Source organism: Bombina bombina, chromosome 3, assembly GCF_027579735.1.
Source record: "Bombina bombina isolate aBomBom1 chromosome 3, aBomBom1.pri, whole genome shotgun sequence".
NCBI lineage: Eukaryota > Metazoa > Chordata > Amphibia > Anura > Bombinatoridae > Bombina > Bombina bombina.
The window spans coordinates 481792804-481819268 of record NC_069501.1 but is presented as its reverse complement, the minus strand read 5'-3'; the positions used below and the strand labels follow the sequence as shown (position 1 = coordinate 481819268).

Here is a 26465-nt window from a genome sequence, read left to right as displayed (position 1 = left end):
CAAGAAAAACAGCTATTTCAAAAGACAAAATAAAGGTAAATTAGCTATTTGTAAATAATTAATACACTCCAGCAGGTAAAATGGATCATTGTGGACACAGATAGAATTTTGTTTACAGAAAAATTATGTTTAAAATGAAACTAACTGTTGCACCAAAACAAGGTGAATTATAATTTAAACCACATATTAAAAAAGAACAGAAATCATTGGATTGTAAATTTAAAAAAAAAAAACGAACGAACCAGTAAATTACAACACACATAACAATAATAATAATAAATGACAAAAAATAGCTAAATCAATTATTAAGTTGGAGTAGTACAAAACAAAAAGATAATATATTTGTATTGAGTTACGTACAACTAAAAGCTATACTGTTATAACAATGAAAAGTACATATAAAGTCAATATAATTGATGGAAAAGAAACTGTTTTCACTCTGAATTTTGATTGGTTCTTTGCCTTTTAAAACAAATGTAACAGACTTACCTGTTTGGATGAGAGGTTGGCAGCATAAACTGGAACTCAACTACACAAGTATTATCCTTCAGTTGACGATGCTGCACGCTATTAAGTTCATAAGCAATATATGCTCTGCGAACATATACCTAAAAGCAAAAAGAATATGACTATAATAACAGAAATGCTTAAAATTCCAAAGCAAAATACATTTAAAGGGACATGATACCCAAATGTTGAAGCACATGAAAGTCATGCAGCATAGCTGTAAAAAGCTGACTAGAAAGTATCACCTGAACATCTCTATGTAAAAAAGAAAGATATTTTACCTCAAACTGACCTAAGTATTCACACCCCACAGTAAAGAGACTTTAAGCCGCCAATCAGGATGCTAGTCCCCAGAACTTGCAAGGGAGTGTGCATCTGGCATGTGCAGGCACAGTCATGTTATTTTCCTATTCATTTTAATTAAGTTCTATGAAATCTCATGAGATCACAGCAAAGGCAAAGCATTACCTCAGCACTGCTGATGCTGATTGACTATTGTTTTTGGGCGGGTTTCAAACTTGCAGCTGGACAGCAACTAAAGTATAACTGTTTACACAGCACTTACTCTGGTGAGCTGAAGACATTTGAGGTAAAATATCTTTTTTACATAGAGATGTTCAGGTGATATTTTTTTTGTCAGATTTTTACAGTTATGCTGCATCACTTTCAAGTGATTTAGCATATGAGTATTGTGTACCTTTAAATAACAATAAAGTGACAGTCTACACCAGAATGTTTATTGTTTGAAAAGATAAATTGTATTTAAAAAAAAAAAAAATAGATAATCCCTTTATTACCCATTCCTCAGTTTTGTATAACCAACACAGTTATATTAATATACTTTTTACACTTGTGATTACATTGGGGCCTATCTATCAAGCTCCGAATGGAGCCTGATGCCCCGTGTTTCTGGCGAGTCATCAGACTCACCAGAAACAGCAGTTATGAAGCAGCGGTCACAAAGACCGCTGCTCCATAACCTGTCCGCCTGCTCTGAGCAGGCAGACAGACATCGCCGGAAATCAACCCGATCGAGTACGATCAGGTTGATTGACACCCCCCTGCTGTACAAAGAGATCAGCACTCACCAGCAAAGTAACCACTCTGTGCACGGCCTGTAAATATCCAAAGGAAAAAGGGCTGAGGATCAGGATCCGGTGTGTATCCTCAGTTGTACACAACACTTAAGCCAGCACGAAGAGATTTGAATAATCACCTTTAATTTATCATAACATAATGTTTCGGCCTCACATGGAGGCCTTGGTCACATGTAAAAAACACATATCACAGGCATACAACACATCCCAAAGTGCTACCTTATATACCCCATCCCCTAGCATATCAGATTTAGGGGATGGGGTATATAAGGTAGCACTTTGGGATGTGTTGTATGCCTGTGATGTGTGTTTTTTACATGTGACGCCAAAACGTTATGTTATGATACATTAAAGGTGATTATTCAAATCTTTTTGTGCTGGCTTAAGTGTTGTGGACAACTGAGGATACACACCGGATCCTGATCCCCAGCCCTTTTTCCTTTATTTATATATATATATATACAATATATATATAATAATTATTAATATTTGTCAATATTCTATATTTATTATTTACATAACATGCCTTAAGATAACTAATTCTTATTATCACAAAGATCTTCTGATGGACCAGAATTTACCCATGTGTATACCCTTTTCAAATATATTTAATAAACATTCAAATTAACAGCATCAACTATTACATATGGTCTGTAAACTATGCACTAAATACATATTATTGTTGTATATGAAATAACCTACCTCAAGGGCAGCCATCCTCACCACCTGGTTGCTATGGTAAAAGAAGTTGGGCAAGACATCAAAAATGGAAGTTTCAGACAGGATGAGTTTCTGAAAGGGAATTATGAAAACAAATTTACAAACCTATATTACACTGATGAACCAGTCAGTAGCAGCAGTGTTATACAGCTGCCAATCACAAGCCAGATATGTACATATGTATTAGACCACTTTACAAGGGTAAATAGGACTAGATTACAAGTGGCGCGCTAATGTTAGTTCGGGATGCGATAAGCAATAATGTGACCAAGCTAACGCGCTTATTACAAGCTGAAAGTAAACGGTTGCGCTCAAGCAATTGAAGAAATTGTCACAAAGTATTAGCTCAAATTCATAATTAGTATAAAGTGTAAGGGTTAAAAAAAAGTTGCACAAAATACATCACAATGACATTGAAATAAATTGTTACACACATATATACACATTCCCATGAAAAAAAATATCATAAAAATATTAAATTAATAAACTGTTATAAGGGCTAAAAAGAATGAATATATATATATATATATATATATATATATATATATATACATACATACATACATACATACACACACACATACATACACAGTATATACTCACACACACATATAGGGAAAAGTCTTAGGGTTTTTTAGAACAGCGAGATCCATTGAAGTCTATGAAAAGAAGGAAGTTAATGTGGTCGCGATATCCGAAGTCCTAAAGTTAGAGACTTTCGCTCTCGCGCTAACTTTTTCCTTTAAACTTGTAATACGCTCGCTGACTTGCCCACGTTAAGATTCTACTTTGAGCAGAGTTAGCGAGCGTGAGAGTGAAAAAGTTATTTAGTACTACTTATAATATGGCCCATTGTAAGATTCTACTATTGCACACGAATGTCTCTTTAAATCTTTCCCTGCATCAGATTGCTATTGCGTTGCATCATTCTATGGTAGACAAAAGGTTATCGGAATTTCAGACAGATGGATGAATATATCAGAGTATATTAGATGGATGGTAACTAAAAGTAGCCAAAACTATTTAAAAAATAAATAAATAAGGAACTGGTCCAAGAATGCTTTAGAATACACAGCATAAAATGGCATTTAAATGGACAAGTAAACAGAACCTGATTCTGGGGAAACCAATAAATAGGCATTACTAGTCCATGATTTAAGATCTAGAGAAATATGGAAATATTAAAAAAAATGTAATAAAAAAAAACCCAACAACATGTTTCTTGGGAATAGCCCAGTATAACCTTTCAGGAAGTGATTCAACCAAAATAATGAAGAATTCCGTTATTCAAAGTGCATTACCCATGTAGCGCTGGTTAGCTGTAAGACAAGCACACTGATCATGCTTTCGTTAATTCCCTGAATAAATGAGCCTGTCAACCAAGTATATGATGAAAAACTGATCTAGCATATCCTTGTAATTGTATTTAATAAAAGGCTGGGATGGGGGCACAAATGTGCTACGAGAAGAAAAAAAAAAAGGTATTTTAAAATCTTTAAAATATCTACAGAAAATGGAAAACACCCAACTGTTTACTTTGCATAGCAACACGTATCCTCAGGATAAATTTCATATGCACAAAAGATGCAAGTGCCAATAAATCCATACACAATGATAACTATTATTGATTATGTTTTTTCCAAAATTTCCAGTAGCTAATGCCAGTGGCAATAAGATTTATTATGCTTATTTAAAGGCAACCGCTCCCATCAATTTAACTAATAACTATGGATTGCTAGTAAGAAATATGCTATACATAAGAAAGGTGGTGAATTTGTTACATACAGTATGTAATAAAAGGCAGAGTAAAAGTCATTTTTTGGCCCATTTAAAGGGACATCTAAAATATTATTATTATTATTATTATTATTAAAAGGGACATGATACCCAAATGTTGAAGCACTTGAAAGTGATGCAGCATAGATGTAAAAAGCTGACTAGAAATATTACCTGAACATCTCTATGTTAAAAAGGAAGATATTTACCACAAATTTAATTTAATAGTATTCACACCCCACTGTAAAGAGACTTTAAGCAGCCAGGCAGGATGCTAGTCCCAGGACAAGCTAGGGAGTGTGCATTTGGCATGTGCATGCACAGTCAAGTTATTTTCCTATTCAGTTTAAGTTCTATGAAATCTCATGACATTTCAGTTAAATCTCATGAGATAACAACAAAGGCAAAGCATTACCTAACCACCGCTGATGCTGATTGGCTAATGTGTTTTTTTTTCTAACTTGCAGCTGGACAGCAGCTGAAACACAATTGTTTACACAGCACTTACTCTGGTGAGCTAAAGAAATTTTGAGGTAAAATAGCTTCCTTTTTACATGCTCAGGTGATATTTTCTTGTTAGCTTTTTACAGTTATGCTGCTGCATCACTTTCAGGTGATTTAGCATATAAGTATTATGTCCCTTTAATTATTTTGAATAAAATCAATGAACATGACAATTTAAAGAAACATTTTGTTAAACCACACCTTAAAAATATTTACTTAGTAATATGAATAGCAAGACAAACTCATTTCTCACCTAATATTCTCTACAATACAATATAGGGGAGTTTGGGGGAATTTTTTTCTTCTTCACATATTTAAAAAAAAATTTTTTAAATGGATGTTCCTGCAATTAAAAAAAAACATATGTCCTCTTTTTTCCTATATAAACATCAGCAAAATATTAAAATTACATGTTGGCAAAATGTCAGTACACTTCATCAGAAAGGTGTCAGCAGTGAGCTGTGCAGAATAATCACAGGCCTGTGCTAAAGAGGGATAAAGGAAGAGACTGTGATTTAGCAGTAGGCGTTGGTCTATTGCACTGGTTTTAAAGGCTTGAAAACCAGTGGTCTATTGCATCTCTTCACCTGCTTCTATCTAAACAGTTGTTGTCATTTCACCAATTTTTCTAGCCCACTGGTTTTTCAAACCTGTCCTAATGCCTCCCCAACAGGCCAGATTTTCAGGATTACCTTGGATGAGAACAGGTAAAATAATAGTGTTTACTAATCAGCTGATTATTTCACCTGTACCCTAGTTTAGATATCCTCGAAACTGGCCTGTTAGTGAGGTTTGAAAACCAGTGGTCTAGAGCCACCTTTTTGTTAAAAGATAATGTTAACTGAATGATTTTTTTTAATTCTTTTATATTTTTATATTTTATTAATGAGACATAAAGACAATCATAATAAAATGCTACAATGTACTATATAGTTTTATTATTTTTATTATGCACTATTGCTTTAACATAACTATGTTTATAAACCCTGAAAAGAAGTTGACAATGCACCACTGGTCTGGAGAAGAACAGGGCCACTCTGCCAATCAAGTGTGGCAAATGTGCATAGCTGCTAGTCACCAGATATGTTCAGCTCAGGATAGGCAGAGTATTGCAGCTCTCCAGCTGACTTTACCTATGTGTTTAAACCTATTTATAGTTATATACAAGCCACATTGTAATTATAAAATTCCCTAACACACTAGTGTATTTTCTTTTTACACATTTATGTCCCTTTAAAGTCAGAACCAGAGCAGCAATGAACTACTGGAATTAGCTGATAAAATCTTGTGAGCTAATGACAAGAGGCATCTTTGTGTAGCCACCAATAGCTCCCAGTAGTGCATTGCTGCTGGTGATCATACACATGTACAGTATGTTTTTCAACAAAATGATAATAAGAGAACAAAGTAAAATCTTGAAACTACATGCTCTATCTGAACCATGGAAGTTCAAATTTTGACTTTTGTGGCCTTTTTTTTTTTTTTTTTTTCTTATTTTAGGTCAACTTTTTTTTTTTTTTTTTAGCCAAGAAAGTTTTTTATTTTTATTGAGGACAGCACAAGGAGTCATTATAATAGCATGATTATCATACGCAACAATTATTTACATCATACTTGGCGATATATAGCTGACGTAATGATAGTCCTCTTTTTTTTTTTTTTCCATCCCTTCTAGTCTGATAGGTCACTCTTGGACCTGCGGTGTTATAAATGTCCATGACAGGGGAATATTGATAACCTTAGTAAACATAACAATAACATAACATAACTACGAACAACAATATTATAGAGAAAAGAGCTTGTACAGTCCCATCATTCAATTAATCTTATGTGGTTTCTAGTTGGGAGCATATAGCATAACAAGGATATAGATGACCTGAAGGTAGCCTTTTAATGAGGGGGGATAGCTATACTGCATTGGGGATGTGTGGGGGTTAACCTTGGAGGGAGGGGAGAGGGGGCCAAGGGGTTATATTTTCTAGATGGCTTTGGTTTCAGGCAAAAGCTGGACTCATTTAAAGATTTTTATCGCTCGCACAATCCATACCTCACAGTTATTACTAGCGAGTTAACAGCGGTCTTAGGGAGATATGGATACGCGAGCATACTAGCTCAAGGACAAGGAAAGATACAAACATCTAGACCCAAGGATAGAATATTACATCTGATCTAATGAGATAAGAGTTATGTTGGTATGCTCCAGAAGCTTATAGCAGCGTAACTGTTAGGGGGGTGCTATTAAGTAATCTGATTCTAAGGAGTGATTGCTTCAATGCCACCCTCAGTGTGTACAAAACCTGTTCTGCCCTTCTGTAACCCCGGCCGTGGGTCGCCCGACAGAGAATATATGTGAATTAGCTCTCTATCTCCTATTTGCTTCCTGAGGTGCAGCGAGCCAGAAATGTAGTGTTTATAAAGGATGTTAATCCCCTCAGTGACCCGTGTCCCAGTGAGATATTATAGGTATGACAAAAGGATAATGTAACAGAGGTGGTAATGTCACACATGCCCTGCTGAACATATACACTCATTTATATTAGCTAATTGAGCATGTGAGCCATAGAAGGCTGCGTACATCGTGAAACACAAGTGAACATTAAGATATCCAGCCCACAAATATATACCGCACAGCCTTAGTGGAGAGTCCAGCCTTATTCAGTCCCCAGGTATTCCCCTGTCGGCAAAGTCTGATAAGAGGGGTTTGTCCAAACCACCCATTATTTAAACAGTAAAGTACAGATCAGATCATTAAAACATGTTAGAAACATTATTATAAACAGCATAAACATTACCCCTACTGCGGAGCGCTTGGTGTTATTAGCAGAGTCCTGTCAATCAGCGCTACAGCAGTGTGTTACTGGGGAAGGATGCATTCTATTACCCCTCTCCTGTCTTCGGGATAAGTTCCTCGTTTTGAAGGTACAGGGTATCTTGCCATGAGGTAACTGAAATTGTAGATGGTGTGCCGCCCTGTTTGCCTTCACTGTTAGCTTTGCAGGTAGGAGGCTTGTCCGGTACTCGGTGTTGCTTTTTCAGGCATGGGTGAGCTCTCCCGGACCTTTGCTTTAAGACATCCTGTGCCGGTGTTGTCTGTTGACTGGCCCGGTTTTCTGATTTACGGTTTCCTTGGGTCAGTGTGTTCATATCCAACAGCTCCATGTCTTTCCCCACCACCGATAGCCAGATCTTTTGTGACTGCGGTTGCAGCTCTTTGCTGTGAGAGCTTTTGTGTGGTTTGGAGGATAAGTGGGTAACCATTGAGCTTAACGGCTCCTTCTGTGTATGTACATAGCTACTAGCATCAATATGCTCGTTGCAGGGTTTTGCCTCTAGAGAGTCTGTCTTGGGAGCTGTGTTCTCCTCTATATTCAGACGCTTCAGTAAGTAATCAAACGGAGCTCTATCAATTAACCTGTGCATGAGGGTATCAAATTTTGTGAAAAAATCCTCAAATTGCGGCAGGCAGCTCTCTTCCGCCATGCTTGTCAAGTTGTCTATTCCTCGCTGCCAGAGTCTTAATGCTATTTGGTAGTGGAGAACGGCAGATTAGCTCGGGGACTTCTTAGTGATGTGTTTTGAAGAGGTTCAGTAAGTCAGTTTTCCTGACGGCACTGATAACCCGGCTCTACCCGGGGGGGAGGTGGATACCTATTAGTAGGCCGCCGCCTTAGGCCTTATTGTTCCAATCTGGGACCCCAGTATCTTTCAACAGCTAGAAAGATGACAAACGGGATCACAGTTAGCAGAGCTGCGACTCCCTTATAAAATATTTGCTAAGTATTGCTACTGAGTGTTAATAATCGGCGGATTATCAAAGATTTTGCTGGAGCACTCAGAATGTGCGTCCTATCCAGTACGCTGCATGGACACGCCCCCGACTTTTGTGGCCTTTTAAGGAAAATTAGAAGCATATTATTTCACAGCAATTCAGTTCTGTGAGCCTCGCTACGTTCCTCTGCACCCTAACTCAAAATGGGATTTTGAGCAAAACTAGAAAAGGTTACTTTTAAAGGGATATGAAATCCATTTCTTTCTCTCATTTTTCAGATAGAGCATACAAAATTAAACAACTTTCCAATTTACTTTTATTATTATTATACTTTATTTACAAAGTGCCAACATATTCTGCAGCGCTGTCCATGGGTACAATTCATTTAAACAAAACAATGATATAAAACTTGAGAAAGACAAAATTTGACTAACACATACAGCAGGAATTAAGGTCCCTATTCCCGTGGGAACTTACAATCTAGAAGGGTAGGAGAGGACTGCAAGATTGAGAAAGATCTTAATGCAGAGTTAGATGAGGGAAATGTTAGGTAAGTGAAATTAATGTATTACTGAGTTGGGTGGTAGGCTCCTCTGAACAAAAAAGTCTTCAGGGAGCATTTAAAGGAAGAACGATTAGGGGAAAGTCTGACAAGCTAATTTGCTTTGTTCTTTTGCTATCCTTTGTTTAAAAAAGGATACCTAGGTAGGCTCACAAGCTGGGAGCTAGCTGCTGATTGGTGGCTGCACATATAAGCCTGTTGCCATTGGCTTACTAATGAGTTCAGCCAACTCCCAGTAGTGCATTGCTGCTTCTTTAATAAAGGATATCAAGAGAATGAAGCAAAGTTGATAATGAAAGTAAATTGGAAAGTTGTTTGAACTCGTATGCTCTATCCAAATTGTGAAAGAAAAATTTGGGGTTTCTTGTTCTTTTAATACTTTACTTTTTGTCAGAAGGTTTTTTTCTAAAGAAATGGAGTTACATAGAAAATAATTATACAGTACACAATGTAATATAACACTGAAATGAAAAAAGCTTCCTTACTCTTTGAAATAAATCAATATTTTATGCAAACAGATAATTATTAAAAGATAAATTAAACACCTTGAAATGACAATACTTCTAAGACCTTGAAATAAATTAATGTACAAGTCAAGTGTGAACAGTTTCTGAATACTTGACCACATTGTTTGCTGCAATTGGTTCTTGAATGACCAAACTCCCCCCCCCCCCCCCACCTTATTTGAAGGAGCCAATCTGGACTTGTTGCTGGAGTTTGCAAGGCTGGACATTGTGTTTGCAAAACTTACATTGTTTTACAGATTTTTAGCTTATCATTTCTGCTGAGGACTGTTAGAGCAGATATGTAGCAGGTTAGCGTTAATATTATCTTTAAAGCTGATGCAGGAACACCCTTTAAAAAAGTCTGGGTTCTCTTTCCACCACCACTGGGAGCTTAATTTCTTTTAATGCCTCTTATTTACATAGGTTTTCTGTAGCCATTACTGCAGTAATGCAATTTTTAGTAGAGGTGAATGATTCACAAAGACAAACATCTCTTTCACATGACAAAATAAAGGTAAAGGAGCTATATGTAAACAATTTAATATACTACAGCAGGTAAAATAGATAATCTCAAACACTTTTTACAGTACACTATCCCTTTTAAAGGACCAGTTGCTTTGCATAATCAACAAATGCATGATAACAAGACAATGCAATAGCATTTAGTCTGAACTTCAAATGAGTAGTAGATTTTATTCGGACAAAATTAAAAGTTATGTCTATTTCCACTCTCACTGTATCATGTGACAACCATCAGCCAATCACAAATGCATATGTGTATATTTTGTGAATTCTTGCACATGCTCAGTAGGAGCTGGTGACTTAAAATGTATAAATATAAAAAGACTATGCACATTTTGTTAATGGAAGTAAATTGCAAAGTTGTTTAAAGTCACATGCTCTATCTGAATCACAAAAGTTTAATTTTGACTTGAGTGTCCCTAAAATTGATAAGTACTATATTTTTTCTAACAACCCACTAAGGAAAATAGACAACACGAATGATCATAGCTGGAATAAAATTTGTGATTGTAATAACAATACCAATTTGTTCCATTTCAAAGCAATATAAAATGAAGAAAAAAAAAATCAATTTTAATATGACCTCTATTGTCTGAATGCACACAAAATGTATTTGAAAAAAAAAATAATACTTCTCTATCAAGAAATTTAAACACAAAACTTGGGCAAGTGCCGTATTTATAGTACTTCAGTAATTTCAGCATAATTGGCTCCCAATGAGTGAAATGGCTACAGAATATTCAATGGCCCTTCTATATGTGTAAAAATGGCGTAAACAATTAGTAGAAAAATATTTCTATATTTTGCTTTATCAATGACAAGAGTGATTTCATTATTTTCCCTCAGCATACGGATTTGCATGTGGTAGAAATGCCAGTTTTAATGATTCCAGGATTATTTAGTCGAGACAAACATTTGGCAGGAAAGCCAATATTTCAACAAAGTAATCTTGCCACTAACAAGATTGTAAAGGAGCAAAAACATGCTGGTTTCAGTGGCAGATGAGATGATAAATCTTGCAGAGGGAATGTTTTGGCATTAGGCAGTTTATAAAATTGGCTTTGTGACCTTTTTTTTATTTTATCAGGTTTTTCTCAATGTATGTGGAAAGGTTTTTTTTTGTAGCAGTGCCATGATTGGCAGACAGCGCTTCATTTAGCAAAGATGTCACATCTTAACACCAATGAGTGACTTCCATTCACTACTTGGTTGTTTGTCAGAAATAATATGAGAGGGGAAATGATACTAAGGACATAAAAAAAATATGATGTCAATATTTCTGTTGCATATATTAAAAGATGTGTCTGTCACCAAACTAAAAGTTCCCATAGTTGCATTTTTACAATAAATTTATTATTACAGGATATTTCATGGTTTTGGTTTTGTTTTATTTTGTGACTGATTAGTTGATTTTAACAAAGAGGCTTTGGCCTTTGTTAGTCACAAATATTGATAACATTTTAAATCATTATCTTAAAAAATAATAATAATTTGCAATTCTTTGTTTACCTTTTTTGTAAAATAAACCCACATGTACATATTTATTTTTTGCATTTTATCACCATCTTTTACTATCCCTTTCCTTAAAAAAAAATGACATAAGCAGAAATCTAGTGAGATTTTTGTTCCAATTTATCAAAGGTTATCAAAGGAAACTACAATATTTTTTTATGGACATGTATTTAAAGGAACTTTATAGTCCCATTCTTTCCTTGTTTTAATCATAATCACTTTTAGATATTATAGGTATAAAATGATAATGATGCATTTTCAGGATTGTTTGTGGATTAATGGTAATCTATAAATACAATTGTTAGGTATAGAGTGTCACATCTGTAAAATATTTTACCAAAAAGCAGTAAGGGTAAGGTATGCAGGAAAATGTACCAGGGTAGCGAAAATCCTTGCACCAACCTATGTGAATATATATATATATATATATATATATATATAGCACACAGAGAAAGTCCAGCACTCCCTTACAAGCTCTCAGTAGCTGAGAGCTTGTAAGTGAGTGCTGGACTTTCTCTGTGTGCTGTATTAATTTGTTTTGTAATTTTCCCTATGGGCCTTGCACCCAGACCTGTCTGGGGTTAACTGCCTGTGGCTCTGGGGACAGTGCAGCTTCCTGAGAGTGCTATTGTGCACCCAGGGCTGTGCATGTTACAGGGTCATGGGATGTGTACCTGGTCCGGTCTGAGAGTGCAGTCCCCTTCCGTGTTTTGTATATATATATATATATATATATATATATATATATATATATATATATATATATATATATATATATATATTTTATGTATATATAATAGATAGATAAACAGACAGACAGATTGATGTGCGTGTTTACATGTATAACATTTTTTATTTTGTATATTTCAAACTGCTTATAAAAGGTGCAAAATAGTATCTTAACATCCATATAAATAACATTATCTTGAAGTTATCCACACAGTAACTATAATATTTTATATGATAGACAGATAGATAATGGAGATAGATGAGATAGATAGATAGATAGATAGATAGATAGATAGATAGATAGATAGATAGATAGATAGGACAGATAGATAGATAGGACAGATAGATAGATAGATAGATAGATAGATAGATAGATAGATAGATAGATAGATATGCGTGTTTACATGTATGTTTATGAAAAATGTGTTCTGTGTATTTCAAACTGCTTATAAAAGGTGCAAAATAATATCTCAACATCCATATAAATAACATTATCTTGAAGTTATCCACACAGTAATCATTATCTGAATACAAGTAACTAATATTTTATATGATAGACAGATAGATAATGGAAATAGATAGATGATAGATAGACAGATTAGATAGATAAGATAGACAGATAACATAATTTATGCTTACCTGATAAATTCCTTTCTTCTGTTGTGCGATCAGTCCACGGGTCATCATTACTTCTGGGATATAACTCCTCCCCAACAGGAAATGCAAGAGGATTCACCCAGCAGAGCTGATATAGCTCCTCCCCTCTACGTCAGTCCCAGTCATTCGACCAAGAATCAACGAGAAAGGAGTAACCAAGGGTGAAGTGGTGACTGGAGTATAATTTTAAAAGATATTTACCTGCCTTAAAAAACAGGGCGGGCCGTGGACTGATCGCACAACAGAAGAAAGGAATTTATCAGGTAAGCATAAATTATGTTTTCTTCTGTTATGTGCGATCAGTCCACGGGTCATCATTACTTCTGGGATACCAATACCAAAGCAAAAGTACACGGATGACGGGAGGGATAGGCAGGCTCATTATACAGAAGGAACCACTGCCTGAAGAACCTTTCTCCCAAAAATAGCCTCCGAAGAAGCAAAAGTGTCAAATTTGTAAAATTTGGAAAAAGTATGAAGCGAAGACCAAGTTGCAGCCTTGCAAATCTGTTCAACAGAGGCCTCATTCTTAAAGGCCCAAGTGGAAGCCACAGCTCTAGTGGAGTGAGCTGTAATTCTTTCAGGAGGCTGCTGTCCAGCAGTCTCATAGGCTAAACGTATTATGCTACGAAGCCAGAAAGAGAGAGAGGTAGCAGAAGCTTTTTGACCTCTCCTCTGTCCAGAATAAACGACAAACAGGGAAGAAGTTTGGCGAAAATTTTTAGTTGCCTGCAAGTAGAACTTGAGGGCACGAACTACATCCAGATTGTGTAGAAGACGTTCCTTCTTTGAAGAAGGATTTGGACACAAGGATGGAACAACAATCTCTTGATTGATATTCCTGTTAGTAACTACCTTAGGTAAGAACCCAGATTTAGTACGCAGAACTACCTTATCTGAGTGAAAAATCAGATAAGGAGAATCACAATGTAATGCTGATAACTCAGAGACTCTTCGAGCCGAGGAAATAGCCATTAAAAACAGAACTTTCCAAGATAACAATTTTATATCAATGGAATGAAGGGGTTCAAATGGAACCCCTTGTAAAACGTTAAGAACTAAGTTTAAACTCCATGGCGGAGCAACGGCTTTAAACACAGGCTTGATCCTAGCTAAAGCTTGACAAAAAGCCTGGACGTCTGGATTTTCTGACAGACGCCTGTGTAACAAGATGGACAGAGCTGAAATCTGTCCCTTTAATGAACTAGCCGATAAACCCTTTTCTAAACCTTCTTGTAGAAAAGACAATATCCTAGGGATCCTAACCTTACTCCAGGAGTAACGTTTGGATTCGCACCAGTATAGGTATTTGCGCCATATTTTATGGTAAATCTTTCTGGTAACAGGCTTCCTAGCCTGGATCAGGGTATCAATAACCGACTCAGAAAAACCACGCTTTGATAAAATCAAGCGTTCAATTTCCAAGCAGTCAGTTTCAGAGAAGTTAGATTTTGATGTTTGAATGGACCCTGTATCAGAAGGTCCTGTCTCAGAGGTAGAGACCAAGGTGGACAGGATGACATGTCCACTAGATCTGCATACCAAGTCCTGCGTGGCCATGCAGGCGCTATTAGAATCACAGATGCTCTCTCTTGTTTGATTTTCGCAATCAATCGAGGAAGCAGCGGGAAGGGTGGAAACACATAAGCCATCCCGAAGTTCCAAGGTGCTGTCAAAGCATCTATCAGAACCGCTCCCGGATCCCTGGATCTGGACCCGTAGTGAGGAAGTTTGGCGTTCTGGCGAGACGCCATGAGATCTATCTCTGGTTTGCCCCAACGTCGAAGTATTTGGGCAAAAATCTCCGGATGAAGTTCCCACTCTCCCGGATGAAAAGTCTGGCGACTCAAGAAATCCGCCTCCCAGTTCTCCACTCCCGGGATGTGGATTGCAGACAGGTGGCAAGAGTGAGACTCTGCCCAGCGAATTATCTTTGATACTTCCATCATTGCTAGGGAGCTTCTTGTCCCTCCCTGATGGTTGATGTAAGCTACAGTCGTGATATTGTCCGACTGAAACCTGATGAACCCCTGAGTTGTTAATTGGGGCCAAGCTAGAAGGGCATTGAGGACTGCCCTCAATTCCAGAATGTTTATTGGAAGGAGACTCTCCTCCTGATTCCATAATCCCTGAGTCTTCAGAGAATTCCAGACAGCGCCCCAACCTAGCAGGCTGGCGTCTGTTGTTACGATTGTCCAGTCTGGCCTGCTGAATGGCATCCCCTTGGACAGGTGTGGCCGATAAAGCCACCATAGAAGAGAATTTCTGGTCTCTTGATTCAGATTCAGGGTAGGGGACAAATCTGAGTAATCCCCATTCCACTGACTTAGCATGCACAATTGCAGCGGTCTGAGGTGTAGGCGTGCAAAAGGTACTATGTCCATTGCCGCTACCATTAAGCCAATCACCTCCATGCATTGAGCTACTGACGGGTGTTGAATGGAATGAAGGACACGGCATGCATCCTGAAGCCTTGTTAACCTGTCTTCTGTCAGGTAAATCTTCATTTCTACAGAATCTATAAGAGTCCCCAAGAATGGAACTCTTGTGAGAGGAAAAAGAGAACTTTTCTTTTCGTTCACTTTCCATCCATGCGACCTTAGAAATGCCAGAACTAACTCTGTATGAGACTTGGCAGTTTGAAAGCTTGAAGCTTGTATTAGAATGTCGTCTAGGTACGGAGCTACCGAAATCCCTCGCGGTCTTAGTACCGCCAGAAGGGCACCCAGAACCTTTGTGAAGATTCTTGGGGCCGTAGCCAATCCGAATGGAAGAGCTACAAACTGGTAGTGCCTGTCTAGGAAGGCAAACCGTAGATACCGTTGATGATCTTTGTGAATCGGTATGTGAAGGTAAGCATCTTTTAAATCCACTGTGGTCATGTACTGACCCTTTTGGATCATAGGTAAGATTGTCCGAATAGTTTCCATTTTGAACGATGGAACTCTTAGGAATTTGTTTAGAATCTTTAAATCTAAGATTGGCCTGAAAGTTCCCTCTTTTTTGGGAACCACAAACAGGTTTGAGTAGAACCCTTGTCCTTGTTCCGACCGCGGAACTGGATGGATCACTCACATTAATAACAGATCTTGTACACAGCGTAGAAACGCTTCTTTCTTTATCTGGTTTGTTGACAACCTTGACAGATGAAATCTCCCTTTTGGGGGAGATAATTTGAAGTCTAGAAGGTATCCCTGAGATATGATCTCCAGCGCCCAGGGATCCTGAACATCTCTTGCCCAGGCCTGAGCGAAGAGAGAAAGTCTGCCCCCCACTAGATCCGGTCCCGGATCGGGGGCTCTCGGTTCATGCTGTCTTTGGGGCAGCAGCAGGTTTCCTGGCCTGTTTGCCCTTATTCCAGGACTGGTTAGGTTTCCAGCCTTGCCTGTAACGAGCAACAGCTCCTTCCTGTTTTGGTGCAGTGGAGGTTGACGCTGCTCCAGGTTTGAAATTCCGAAAGGGACGAAAATTAGACTGTCTAGCCTTAGCTTTGGCTTTGTCTTGAGGTAGGGCGTGGCCCTTACCTCCTGTAATGTCAGCGATAATTTCTTTCAACCCGGGCCCAAATAAAGACTGCCCCTTGAAAGGTATATTAAGTAATTTAGACTTAGAAGTAACATCAGCTGACCAGGATTTTAGCCACAGTGCTCTACGTGCCTGTATGGCGAATCCAGAGTTCTTAGCCGTAAGTTTGGTTAAATGTACTACGGCCTCCGAAATGAATGAATTGGCTAGTTTAAGGACTCTAAGCCTGTCCATAATGTCGTCTAGCGTAGATGAACTAAGGTTCTCTTCCAGAGACTCAATCCAAAATGCTGCCGCAGCCGTAATCGGCGCGATACATGCAAGGGGTTGCAATATAAAACCTTGTTGAACAAACATTTTCTTAAGGTAACCCTCTAATTTTTTATCCATTGGATCTGAAAAAGCACAGCTATCCTCCACCGGGATAGTGGTACGCTTAGCTAAAGTAGAAACTGCTCCCTCCACCTTAGGGACCGTTTGCCATAAGTCCCGAGTAGTGGCGTCTATTGGAAACATCTTTCTAAATATTGGAGGGGGTGAGAACGGCACACCGGGTCTATCCCACTCCTTAGTAACAATTTCAGTTAATCTCTTAGGTATAGGAAAAACGTCAGTACTCGCCGGTACCGCAAAGTATTTATCCAACCTACACATTTTCTCTGGTATTGCAATGGTGTTACAATCATTGAGAGCTGCTAAGACCTCCCCTAGTAATGCACGGAGGTTCTCCAATTTAAATTTAAAATTTGAAATATCTGAATCCAATCTGTTTGGATCAGAACCGTCACCCACAGAATGAAGCTCTCCGTCCTCATGCTCTGCAAGCTGTGACGCAGTATCAGACATGGCCCTAGTATTGTCAGCGCACTCTGTTCTCACCCCAGAGTGATCACGCTTGCCTCTTAGTTCTGGTAATTTAGACAAAACTTCAGTCATAACAGTAGCCATATCATGTAATGTTATCTGTAATGGCCGCCCAGATGTATTAGGCGCCATAATATCACGCACCTCCCGGGCGGGAGATGCAGGTACTGCCGCGTGAGGCGAGTTAGTCGGCATAACTCTCCCCTCGCAGTTTGGTGAAATTTGTTCACATCGTACAGATTGACTTTTATTTAAAGTAGCATCAATACAGTTAGTACATAAATTTTTATTGGGCTCCACCTTGGCATTGGAACAAATGACACAGATATCATTCTCTGAGTCAGACATGTTTAACACACTAGCAATAACTTGCAACCTGGTTATAATCTTTTTTAACAAAAACGTACTGTGCCTCAAAGAGGTACTTAAACGATTAAATGACAGTTGAGATAATGAACTGAAACAGTTATAGCATCAAGTTTAAAATAACACAACTTTTAGCAAAGGTTTGTTCCCATTAGTAAATAACTAAATTTGACATAAAAAGAGTAACGTTTTTATTCACAGTCAATAAAAATTCTCACAGCTCTGCTGAGAGAATGTACCTCCCTTCAAAGAAGTTTGAAGACCCCTGAGATCTGTCAGTGAACCGGATCATGCAGGAAATATAATAGTAGCTGACTGGAATTTTTTGATGCGTAGCAAAAGAGCGCCAAAAACGGCCCCTCCCTCTCACACACAGCAGTGAGGAGAAACGAAACTGTCACAATTTAAAGCATACAACTGCCAAGTGGAAAATAATGCCCAAACATTTATTTACTCAGTACCTCAGCAATGTAAACGATTCTACATTCCAGCAAAAACGTTTAACATGACAATATTTATTAAAAGGATTAGTGACCTTTAACAGAGTAGTTCCGGTGAAAAACCATTCCCAGAATACTGAAGTGTATACATACATGTCATTATAACGGTATAGCAGGATTTTTTCATCAATTCCATTCAGAAAATAAAAACTGCTACATACCTCAATGCAGATTCATCTGCCCGCTGTCCCCTGATCTGAAGCCTTTACCTCCCTCAGATGGCCGAGAACAGCTATATGATCTTAACTACTCCGGTTAAAATCATAGTAAAAAACTCTGGTAGATTCTTCTTCAAACTCTGCCAGAGAAGTAATAACACGCTCCGGTGCTATTGTAAAATAACAAACTTTTGATTGAAGTCATAAAAACTAAGTATAATCACCATAGTCCTCTCACACATCCTATCTAGTCGTTGGGTGCAAGAGAATGACTGGGACTGACGTAGAGGGGAGGAGCTATATCAGCTCTGCTGGGTGAATCCTCTTGCATTTCCTGTTGGGGAGGAGTTATATCCCAGAAGTAATGATGACCCGTGGACTGATCGCACATAACAGAAGAAATGGGTGTTTACATGTATGTTTATACACAAACACAATAAGCTCTAAAACATTCTAAGATTGATATTTAGACTCCATACATCATTATCAGCTGACAAAAATATAAAGGTTCAAGTAAACATTGTTACCTGCAAATTCTCAATGCAAAACTGGTGTCCGTACATGTCGATAGCAGATAAGAAAATAGACTCCACCTGGTTATGACGGAGCTCATAAGATGGCAAATGTGACGCAATTAGAACCTGATAAGTAGGAAATTGCAAAGGCAATTAGAATAAAATCTTATAGTTAGATAAGCAGTGAGACAAATCATGAATCAGTTGCAGATTTTCAGATACTATATATGTAATAATTAAAAACTAACTATAGTAAATGAATGTATATATATGTTATTAAGAGGACCCCCACACCACCAGCGGAATTGCCAATATATCATGATAAGTGAGTCCCATTTGTAAAGCTTCTTTATTAAAGGGGCGCTGTAAAATGTTTTAACCTACGACTATAAGAGAATGTTCAAAAATATATGATGATGTTGTTTTTTTTTTTAGAAAAATGGATGACCAATGGCCAATAGAATTCAAGAACATAATTGTATACAATCAGAAGTCCTCCGGGGGATTGAGAAACGCCACTGTACAGTTGGCGTAAAGAGTAAGAACCAGCGGTTCACTAAAAATCTTGGCCGCAGACTCTCTCCTGTGCGAATCTGTAGCCAACGCTGCTACCTCAGGTTCTTACATGGAACCCTTGCTGACTGTCTGAGAAGGTGGGTGTTTGAACGCTGCTGCACAGGGCACTCACAACATATGTGCATATGCTGCTGAAACGTTAAAACAAGTTTTACTAGAAGCGTTTTTGCTAATGGAAGTATATTGCAAAAAGGCTTCTATTTAAAACTGAAATGCACCCATGCACATTTATATTTTGAATTTTGACCTTTCTATCCCTTTAAAAAATGTTTGGCAAATGATCGTGACTGATAATTCTTTTTTTATTATAAAGCAAAAATAAATACATAAAACCAAGCCTTTCATAAACTGACATGAATCCCAAAAATGTTCTTTCATGATTCAGCTAGAGCATAAGATTATAAACAATTTTCCAATTTACTTCAATTACCTAATTTTCTAAGTTCTCATATTATCCTTTATTGAAAAGCATAACTATGTAGGATCAGGAGCTGGGAACTGGCTGCTGATTGGTGGCTGCACAAATATACCTCTTGTCATTAGCTTACCAATATGCTAATCTAGCTCCCATAAGTGCACTACTGATCCTTCAATAAAGGATACCAAGAGAATTATGCATAATTGAGAATGGATATAAATAAGAAAGTTGTTTTAAAATGTATGTTCTATCAGAATCATAAAAGAAAAGTGTTGGGTTTCATGTCCCTTTAAAAGGAGTTTGTAGTAATTTAAAGATAGAAATTGTATTTTTGCCCAAAAATGAAAGTTGCATTTAAATTTAAACAAACACAGTATTTACAGTATCAGTTATTCACTAGTTAAAAATCAGCCAATGAACATTAGTGGAAATACCTAATAGCCAAAAAGCATTAGTAGGTAGTAAACAACATGTAGTATACAACACATTCTGCTGTAAAAGTTTCACATTTCAGTAGAAATATATAAATACATGTCTAAATATTGTTCATTGATATGAATATTAGATTATTTTTTTAATTTTTATATATATATATATATATATATATATATATATATATATATATATATATATATATATATATATATATATATATATATATACACACACACAATGTCCCTTACACACACAATGTCCCTTACACACACAATGTCCCTTACACACACAATGTCCCTTTGCTATTGTGCAAAACATATTAAAACACGTTTTCAAACACGTGTATAGAGTAGACATGCATTCAGCATTTGTTGGGTCACAGGATTCTGCTCCTATCAGAAATTGATTTGTTTATTTAATAGTGCAAAGCTCAATCATCTGTGCAAATCCAGATCTTTGTGCATTTGTGTGCACTATTACACAAATTAATCTGGTTCCGAAAAGAGACGAATGCTGAACATCGCAGCCCTTTTAAGCAAATAAATGACAAATGCACATCTAGAATACAGGCCGATATGGTTGATCGGACCAGTAACAAAAACTGAAACTTAAAGGGACAACAGTCTACACCAAAATTATTTATTGTTTACAAAGATAGATAACGCTTTCACTACCCATTCCCCAGCTTTGCACAACCAACATTGTTATATTAACATACTTTATAACATTTAAACCTCTAAATTTCTACCAGTTTATAAGCCACTACAGACAGACAGCATCTAATCACATGCTTTTTTTTTATTAGCTTTTCACAACAGGAGACTGCTAATTCATGTGTGCCATATAGATAATATTGTGTTCTCTCCCGTGGAGTTGTGCAGGAACCAGCACTAATTGGCTAAAATGCAAGTTAATAGATTATAAATAAATAGTTATGTGATAAGGAGACTGTCAGAAGATGCTTAGATACAAGGTAATCACAGATGTAAAAAGTATATTAATATAACCAAAACTGGGGAATGGGTAATAAAGGCATTATCTATCTTTTTAAACAATAAATAGACTATCCCTTTAAGAAAGAACAGGTATATGGACAGACAGCTGCGTAGAGGTTGTAATTTTAGTTACAAGTTTCAAAGTTTTAATTATAACCTTTAAAATAAAAGTAATTATTCTGGAATACAACATCCCTTTAACACCATGTGTAGAGTTTGTAGAGTTTGGTAAGCAGTCTAATCCTCTTATTGTTTGAGCCCATATCTTTTGCTTGGCTCTCAGAGGTTTGATGCTTACCTGTCGGGCCCGCAGTGCCACCTTGGCATTGGTTGTTTTACTTAGTTGGGTAAGCTCTATAAGGATGTTCAGCAACTCGTCTGTTAACGTTGGGTCTCTGCCACACAGCTGATCCTAAACAAAAAAATATAAGGGACATAGTTTGCTTTAATAAGTTAACAGTAATTTTCACAACAGTAAATCACAAGGGAAAATAAAATATTACACATGCTATATTTTTAATAAACTTGAAAGATGGGAATTATTAAAGGAACCTGAAACCCAAACTTTCTCTCTTAAATGGTTCATATAGAACATGCAATTTTAAACACTTTTCCAATTCACTTCTATTATCAAATTTGTTTCATTCTTTTGGCAACAAAGGATACCAAGAAAACAAAGCAAACTAGATAATAGAAATAAATTGGAAAGTTTTTTTTTTCAAAGCTAAATCATGAAAATTTTATTTTGACTCTTGTTTTTTTAACCCCTACGCTTCCAAGAATCTCAGAGAAAAACTTGCCTGAAGTACCAGAGAATATTTAGCATTTTTGCTATCACTTCATTTAAACAGAAATAGAGCCTTGCTTTTTATTTAATGGTGAAAACGATCTATATATTTTTTTAACCCCTTAACGACCGAGGACGTGCCAGGCACGTCCTACATGGGGTTTCAAGTGGTGGAAATCGATCGTTATCGCTTCCAGACGCTTTCAAGGTATTGCAGTGATGCCTCGATATTAAGGCATCGCTGCAATACCTTTTTTACCCACTGATGCAGAGAAGGCCACTCTGTATCAGCCAACGATGGTGCAGATCATTGGTGGGTGGGAGCTATTGCGGGGAGGCGGCCCAGCGCTGGGAAATACATCAGAGGGGGCGGGATCGTGTGCAGGGGCACCAGGAGTGTGCACAGACCCGGGTGCGCGCACAGGTGTGGGGGCGGGAGGGACCGCTACACTATGGAAAAGTATAAAAAGTGTAATTGATGTGGGGGTGGGGGATAAATATTATCCAAGGGATCTGGGAGGGGGTGGGTGCAAATAGGTAGCGGGGGGAGGGTTAGAGAGCTGTTTAGGGGTATCAGGGAGGTTGGGGCTAAGGGGGGATTCATCACTGCTTAATATATATAAAAAAAGCCTTTTATTTTAGTACTGGCAGACTTTCTGCCAGTACTTAAGATGGCGGGGACAACTGTGGGGTGGGGGAGAGAAGAGAGCTGTTTGGGAGAGATCAGGGGGTGGGATGTGTCAGGTAGGATGCTGATCTCTACACTAAAGCTAAAATTAACCCTACACGCTTCCTACAAGCTACCTAATTAACCCCTTCACTGCTGGGCATAATACAAGTGTGGTTACAGTTTGTAAATAATTTCAGTGAGAAACCTAAAATTGTGAAAAAGTTTGTGAAAAAATGAACGATTTTTTTTTTATTTGATCGCATTTGGCAGTGAAATGGTGGCATGAAACATACCAAAATGGGCCTAGATCAATATTTTGGGTTGTCTACTACGCTACAGGTAAAATTAACCCTACAAGCTCCCTAATTAACCCCATTCACTGCTGGGCATAATACATATGTGGTGCGCAGCGGCATTTAGCGGCCTTCTAATTACCAAAAAGCAATGCCAAATCCATATATGTCTGCTATTTCTGAACAAAGGGGGTCCCATAGAAGCATTTACAACCATTTGTGCCATAATTTCACAAGCTGTTTGTAAATACATTCAGTGAGAAACCTAAAGTTTGTGAAAAAGTGAACGATTTTTTTTATTTGATCGCATTTGGCAGTGAAATATACCAAAATGGGCCTAGATCAATACTTTGGGTTGTCTACTAAAAAAAAATATATACATGTCAAGGGTTATTCAGGGATTCCTGACAGATATCAGTGTTCCAATGTAACTGTCGCTAATTTTGAAAAAATAAATAAATTTGAATGTTGGAAATAGCAAAGTGCTACTTGCACTTATTGCCCTATAACGTGGAAAAAAAGCAAAGAACATATAAACATTGGATATTTCTAAACTCGGGACAAAATTTAGAAACTATTTAGTATGGGTCTTTTTTGATGGTTGTAGATGTGCAACAGATTTTAGGGGTCAAAGTTAGAAAAAGTGTGTTTTTTTCCATTTTTTCATCATATTTTATAAGTTTATAGTAATTTATAAGATATAATGAAAATAATGATATCTTTAGAAAGTCCATTTAATGGCGAGAAAAACTGTATATAATATGTGTGGGTACAGTAAATGAGTAATAGGAAAATTACAGCTAAACACAAACACAGCAGAAAAGTAAAAATAGCCCTGGTCCCAAACGGTCAACAAATAGAAAAGTGATCTGATCACTAAGGGGTTAAATGGACAGTCAAGTCCAAAAAAAACTTTCAAGTTTCATATAGGGCATGTAATTTTAAACAACTTTCCAATTTATTTTTATTACCAATTTTGCTTTGTTCTCTTGGTATTCTTAGTTTAAAGCTAAACCTAGGAGATTCATATGCTAATTTCTTAGACCTTGAAGGCCGCCTCTAATCTAAATGCATTTTGACAGTTTTCACCACTTGAGGGGGCGTTAGTTCATGTGTTTCATAACGATAACATTGAGCTCATGCACATGAGTGAGGGAGCGCTGATTGGCTAAAATGCAAGTCTGTCAAAAGAACTGAAATAAGGGGGCAGTCTGCAGAGGCTTGGATACAAGGTAAACTGGGGAAGGGGTAATTAAGGGATTATCTATCTTTTAAAACAACAAAAATTCTGGTATTGACTTAATTGGGTAGCTTGTAAGGTTAATTTTAGCTGTAGAGTAAAGATGAACCCCCACCTGACGCCTCCCACCCACTGATCCCTCCAAAAATGGTCTATTCCACCCCCCTTCCACACCATCTTTAGGTACTTGCAGACTGTCTATAATTTAAACAACAACAAAAAACTAAACTGCAATTATTTTTTTATAAGAAAAGTTCTGCAGTGTAGTGATACTCAACACTCCCACCTCCCTGATCCCCCCCAAATAGCTATTTAACCCTCCCAGTAATAGCGGACACATTTTTTAATTTTGTTTCTGTAGTGTAGTGTTCCCCCCCACCTCTAACCCTCCTTAAGATAGTTCACTAAGGAACCCCCCCATTCCACCACTTTTCTGTAGTTCTGCGACCCATCCCTCCCTCTCCCTTCAGAAGCGATATTTTGCGCTCAACTTGTAATCTAGCCCTAAACGTGTAAAGTATTGAGAATTTGGATTGTGATCAGAAAAAAAAAAAAACAGGAAATGCACATGTTAAGTATAGTTTACATTTTTTACCAACCCAATAATGTTAAAAGCCACTGATAATAAAAATAATAAAAAGGCAGATTGTGATAGCATTGACATTGAAAATGGCTCATTGGCAGCCGTTATAATGATGAAAATGATCAAATTATGTTTTGATCAACTCCTGTATATTGATCCTCTCCATCTAATGAGGATGGGGTACCTCAATAATACTAAAAGGGACATTTTAGTCCATGCTCTTTTTGGAAAAAATAAAAAGGTTTTTTTTTTTTTTTTATATTTACATTACATAATATATCCTTGTTGTTTAAGAAGTAAATTGAAAACTTTCTTAAAATGACATGCTATTTCTGAATCACGACTGCTTTATTTTGTACTTTACTGTACCTTTAAAATGATGGTAAACTCTCCCCTTTTAAAAATCAGATCTGTAATGTTAGCGATATTTTAGATGGAGTATCATTCATCAGTTGTAATGATGTTGCGCTATAACCTACTTTTTAATATAGCTATAAAATTCAAATACCCGCACTCCACCGCACACTTCAAAAGTAAATTTTTCTGTGATCTAACAGTTTGTTCTCCAATCAGCACTCTAGCTACAACAAAAGTGCCTTATGGGGAGAGCGCTGATTGGAAAACTATCCAAACTTTTAGCTTGCAGAAAAATTGACTTTTGAAGTGCGCAGCGGGGTGCAGGGTATTTGAATGTCATATTTATTTTAAAAAAGTAAGTTATAGCGCAACTTCATTCCAACTGATTAACTAAATTCCATCTAAAATATCACCAACATTCCGGATCTGATTTCAAAAAAGGGGAGAGTTTACCATCACTTTAACTATGTGTGTTTAACCCACCCCTTAGGGCTCGATTTATCAAGCCTCTTCGGCTGCAAGTTCTCTCAAGTACTTGCTCGCCGAGATTTATCAAGCAGCGGTTACTAGACCGCTGCTTCCCTAACATCTTCGCCACCTCTATTGTGGCGAAAGTCAATCTCCTCGGTCGAATCCGACCGAGGAGTTTGACAGCTCCTGCCCGCGCGTGATTGGCTGTGCGCGGGCAGGATTGCACGCGAGCGCAAAATTGCGCTCGTGTGCAATGTTAATTACCTGCGGGTAATTTCGCCCCGCCACAGGTGAGCTGAGGCGTAAAGGGGCGCGTATAAGCACCCCTGTACGCCTCAGCGTTGATAAATCTAGCCCTTAAAGGGGGTAAACCAATACTTCTGGTTCAAGAAATAGTGCAATAAGAAAATGCTACAGCACATTAGAACATTTCATTACTGCCCTTTTATGTCCCTTTAAAATTGCATATTTAACAAAGCCCTGACTGAGTTTCATCAAAAAAGGTGCTTGCTACAATTTAGATTAATTTTGGGTACCATATAAAGGTCAACAGAAGTATAATGACATATCTAAAATACTCAGGAAATCTAATTACTGCTATGAAAAATTTACTATCTGCTTGTTTAGGCACAGAGCGTGTAAAAATGTCAGTGCTCCCAAGATGTATGTTATATCATATGCTGGCAGAGAGGTTTTCTGATCCTGCATGTGTGCAGAGGACACAGGGATGGCAGAGAGGAACTGCAGCACTAGATAACGGTGATAGGCATTTTGCAAGGAGCCAGACTCAGCAGCAAAACTATTCTGTGTTATAAAGCAGTGATTCTTAAACTGGGGGTCGGGACCCACCC

At 37.5% G+C, this 26465-nt stretch overlaps 1 protein-coding gene across 1 annotated transcript in view; it reads right to left on the bottom strand.

Annotated features, from left to right (window-relative positions):
* Positions 1 to 26465, bottom strand: part of ACACA (acetyl-CoA carboxylase alpha) — a 1007059-nt gene that overhangs the window by 652346 nt on the left and 328248 nt on the right. The window contains exons 25-28 of the mRNA XM_053706820.1: positions 21512 to 21625; positions 18802 to 18915; positions 2307 to 2396; positions 490 to 608 (exon numbers count right to left, since the gene is read on the bottom strand). Coding sequence (XP_053562795.1) covers positions 490 to 608; positions 2307 to 2396; positions 18802 to 18915; positions 21512 to 21625 — 437 coding nt within the window. The remainder of the gene's footprint in view (positions 1 to 489; positions 609 to 2306; positions 2397 to 18801; positions 18916 to 21511; positions 21626 to 26465) is intronic.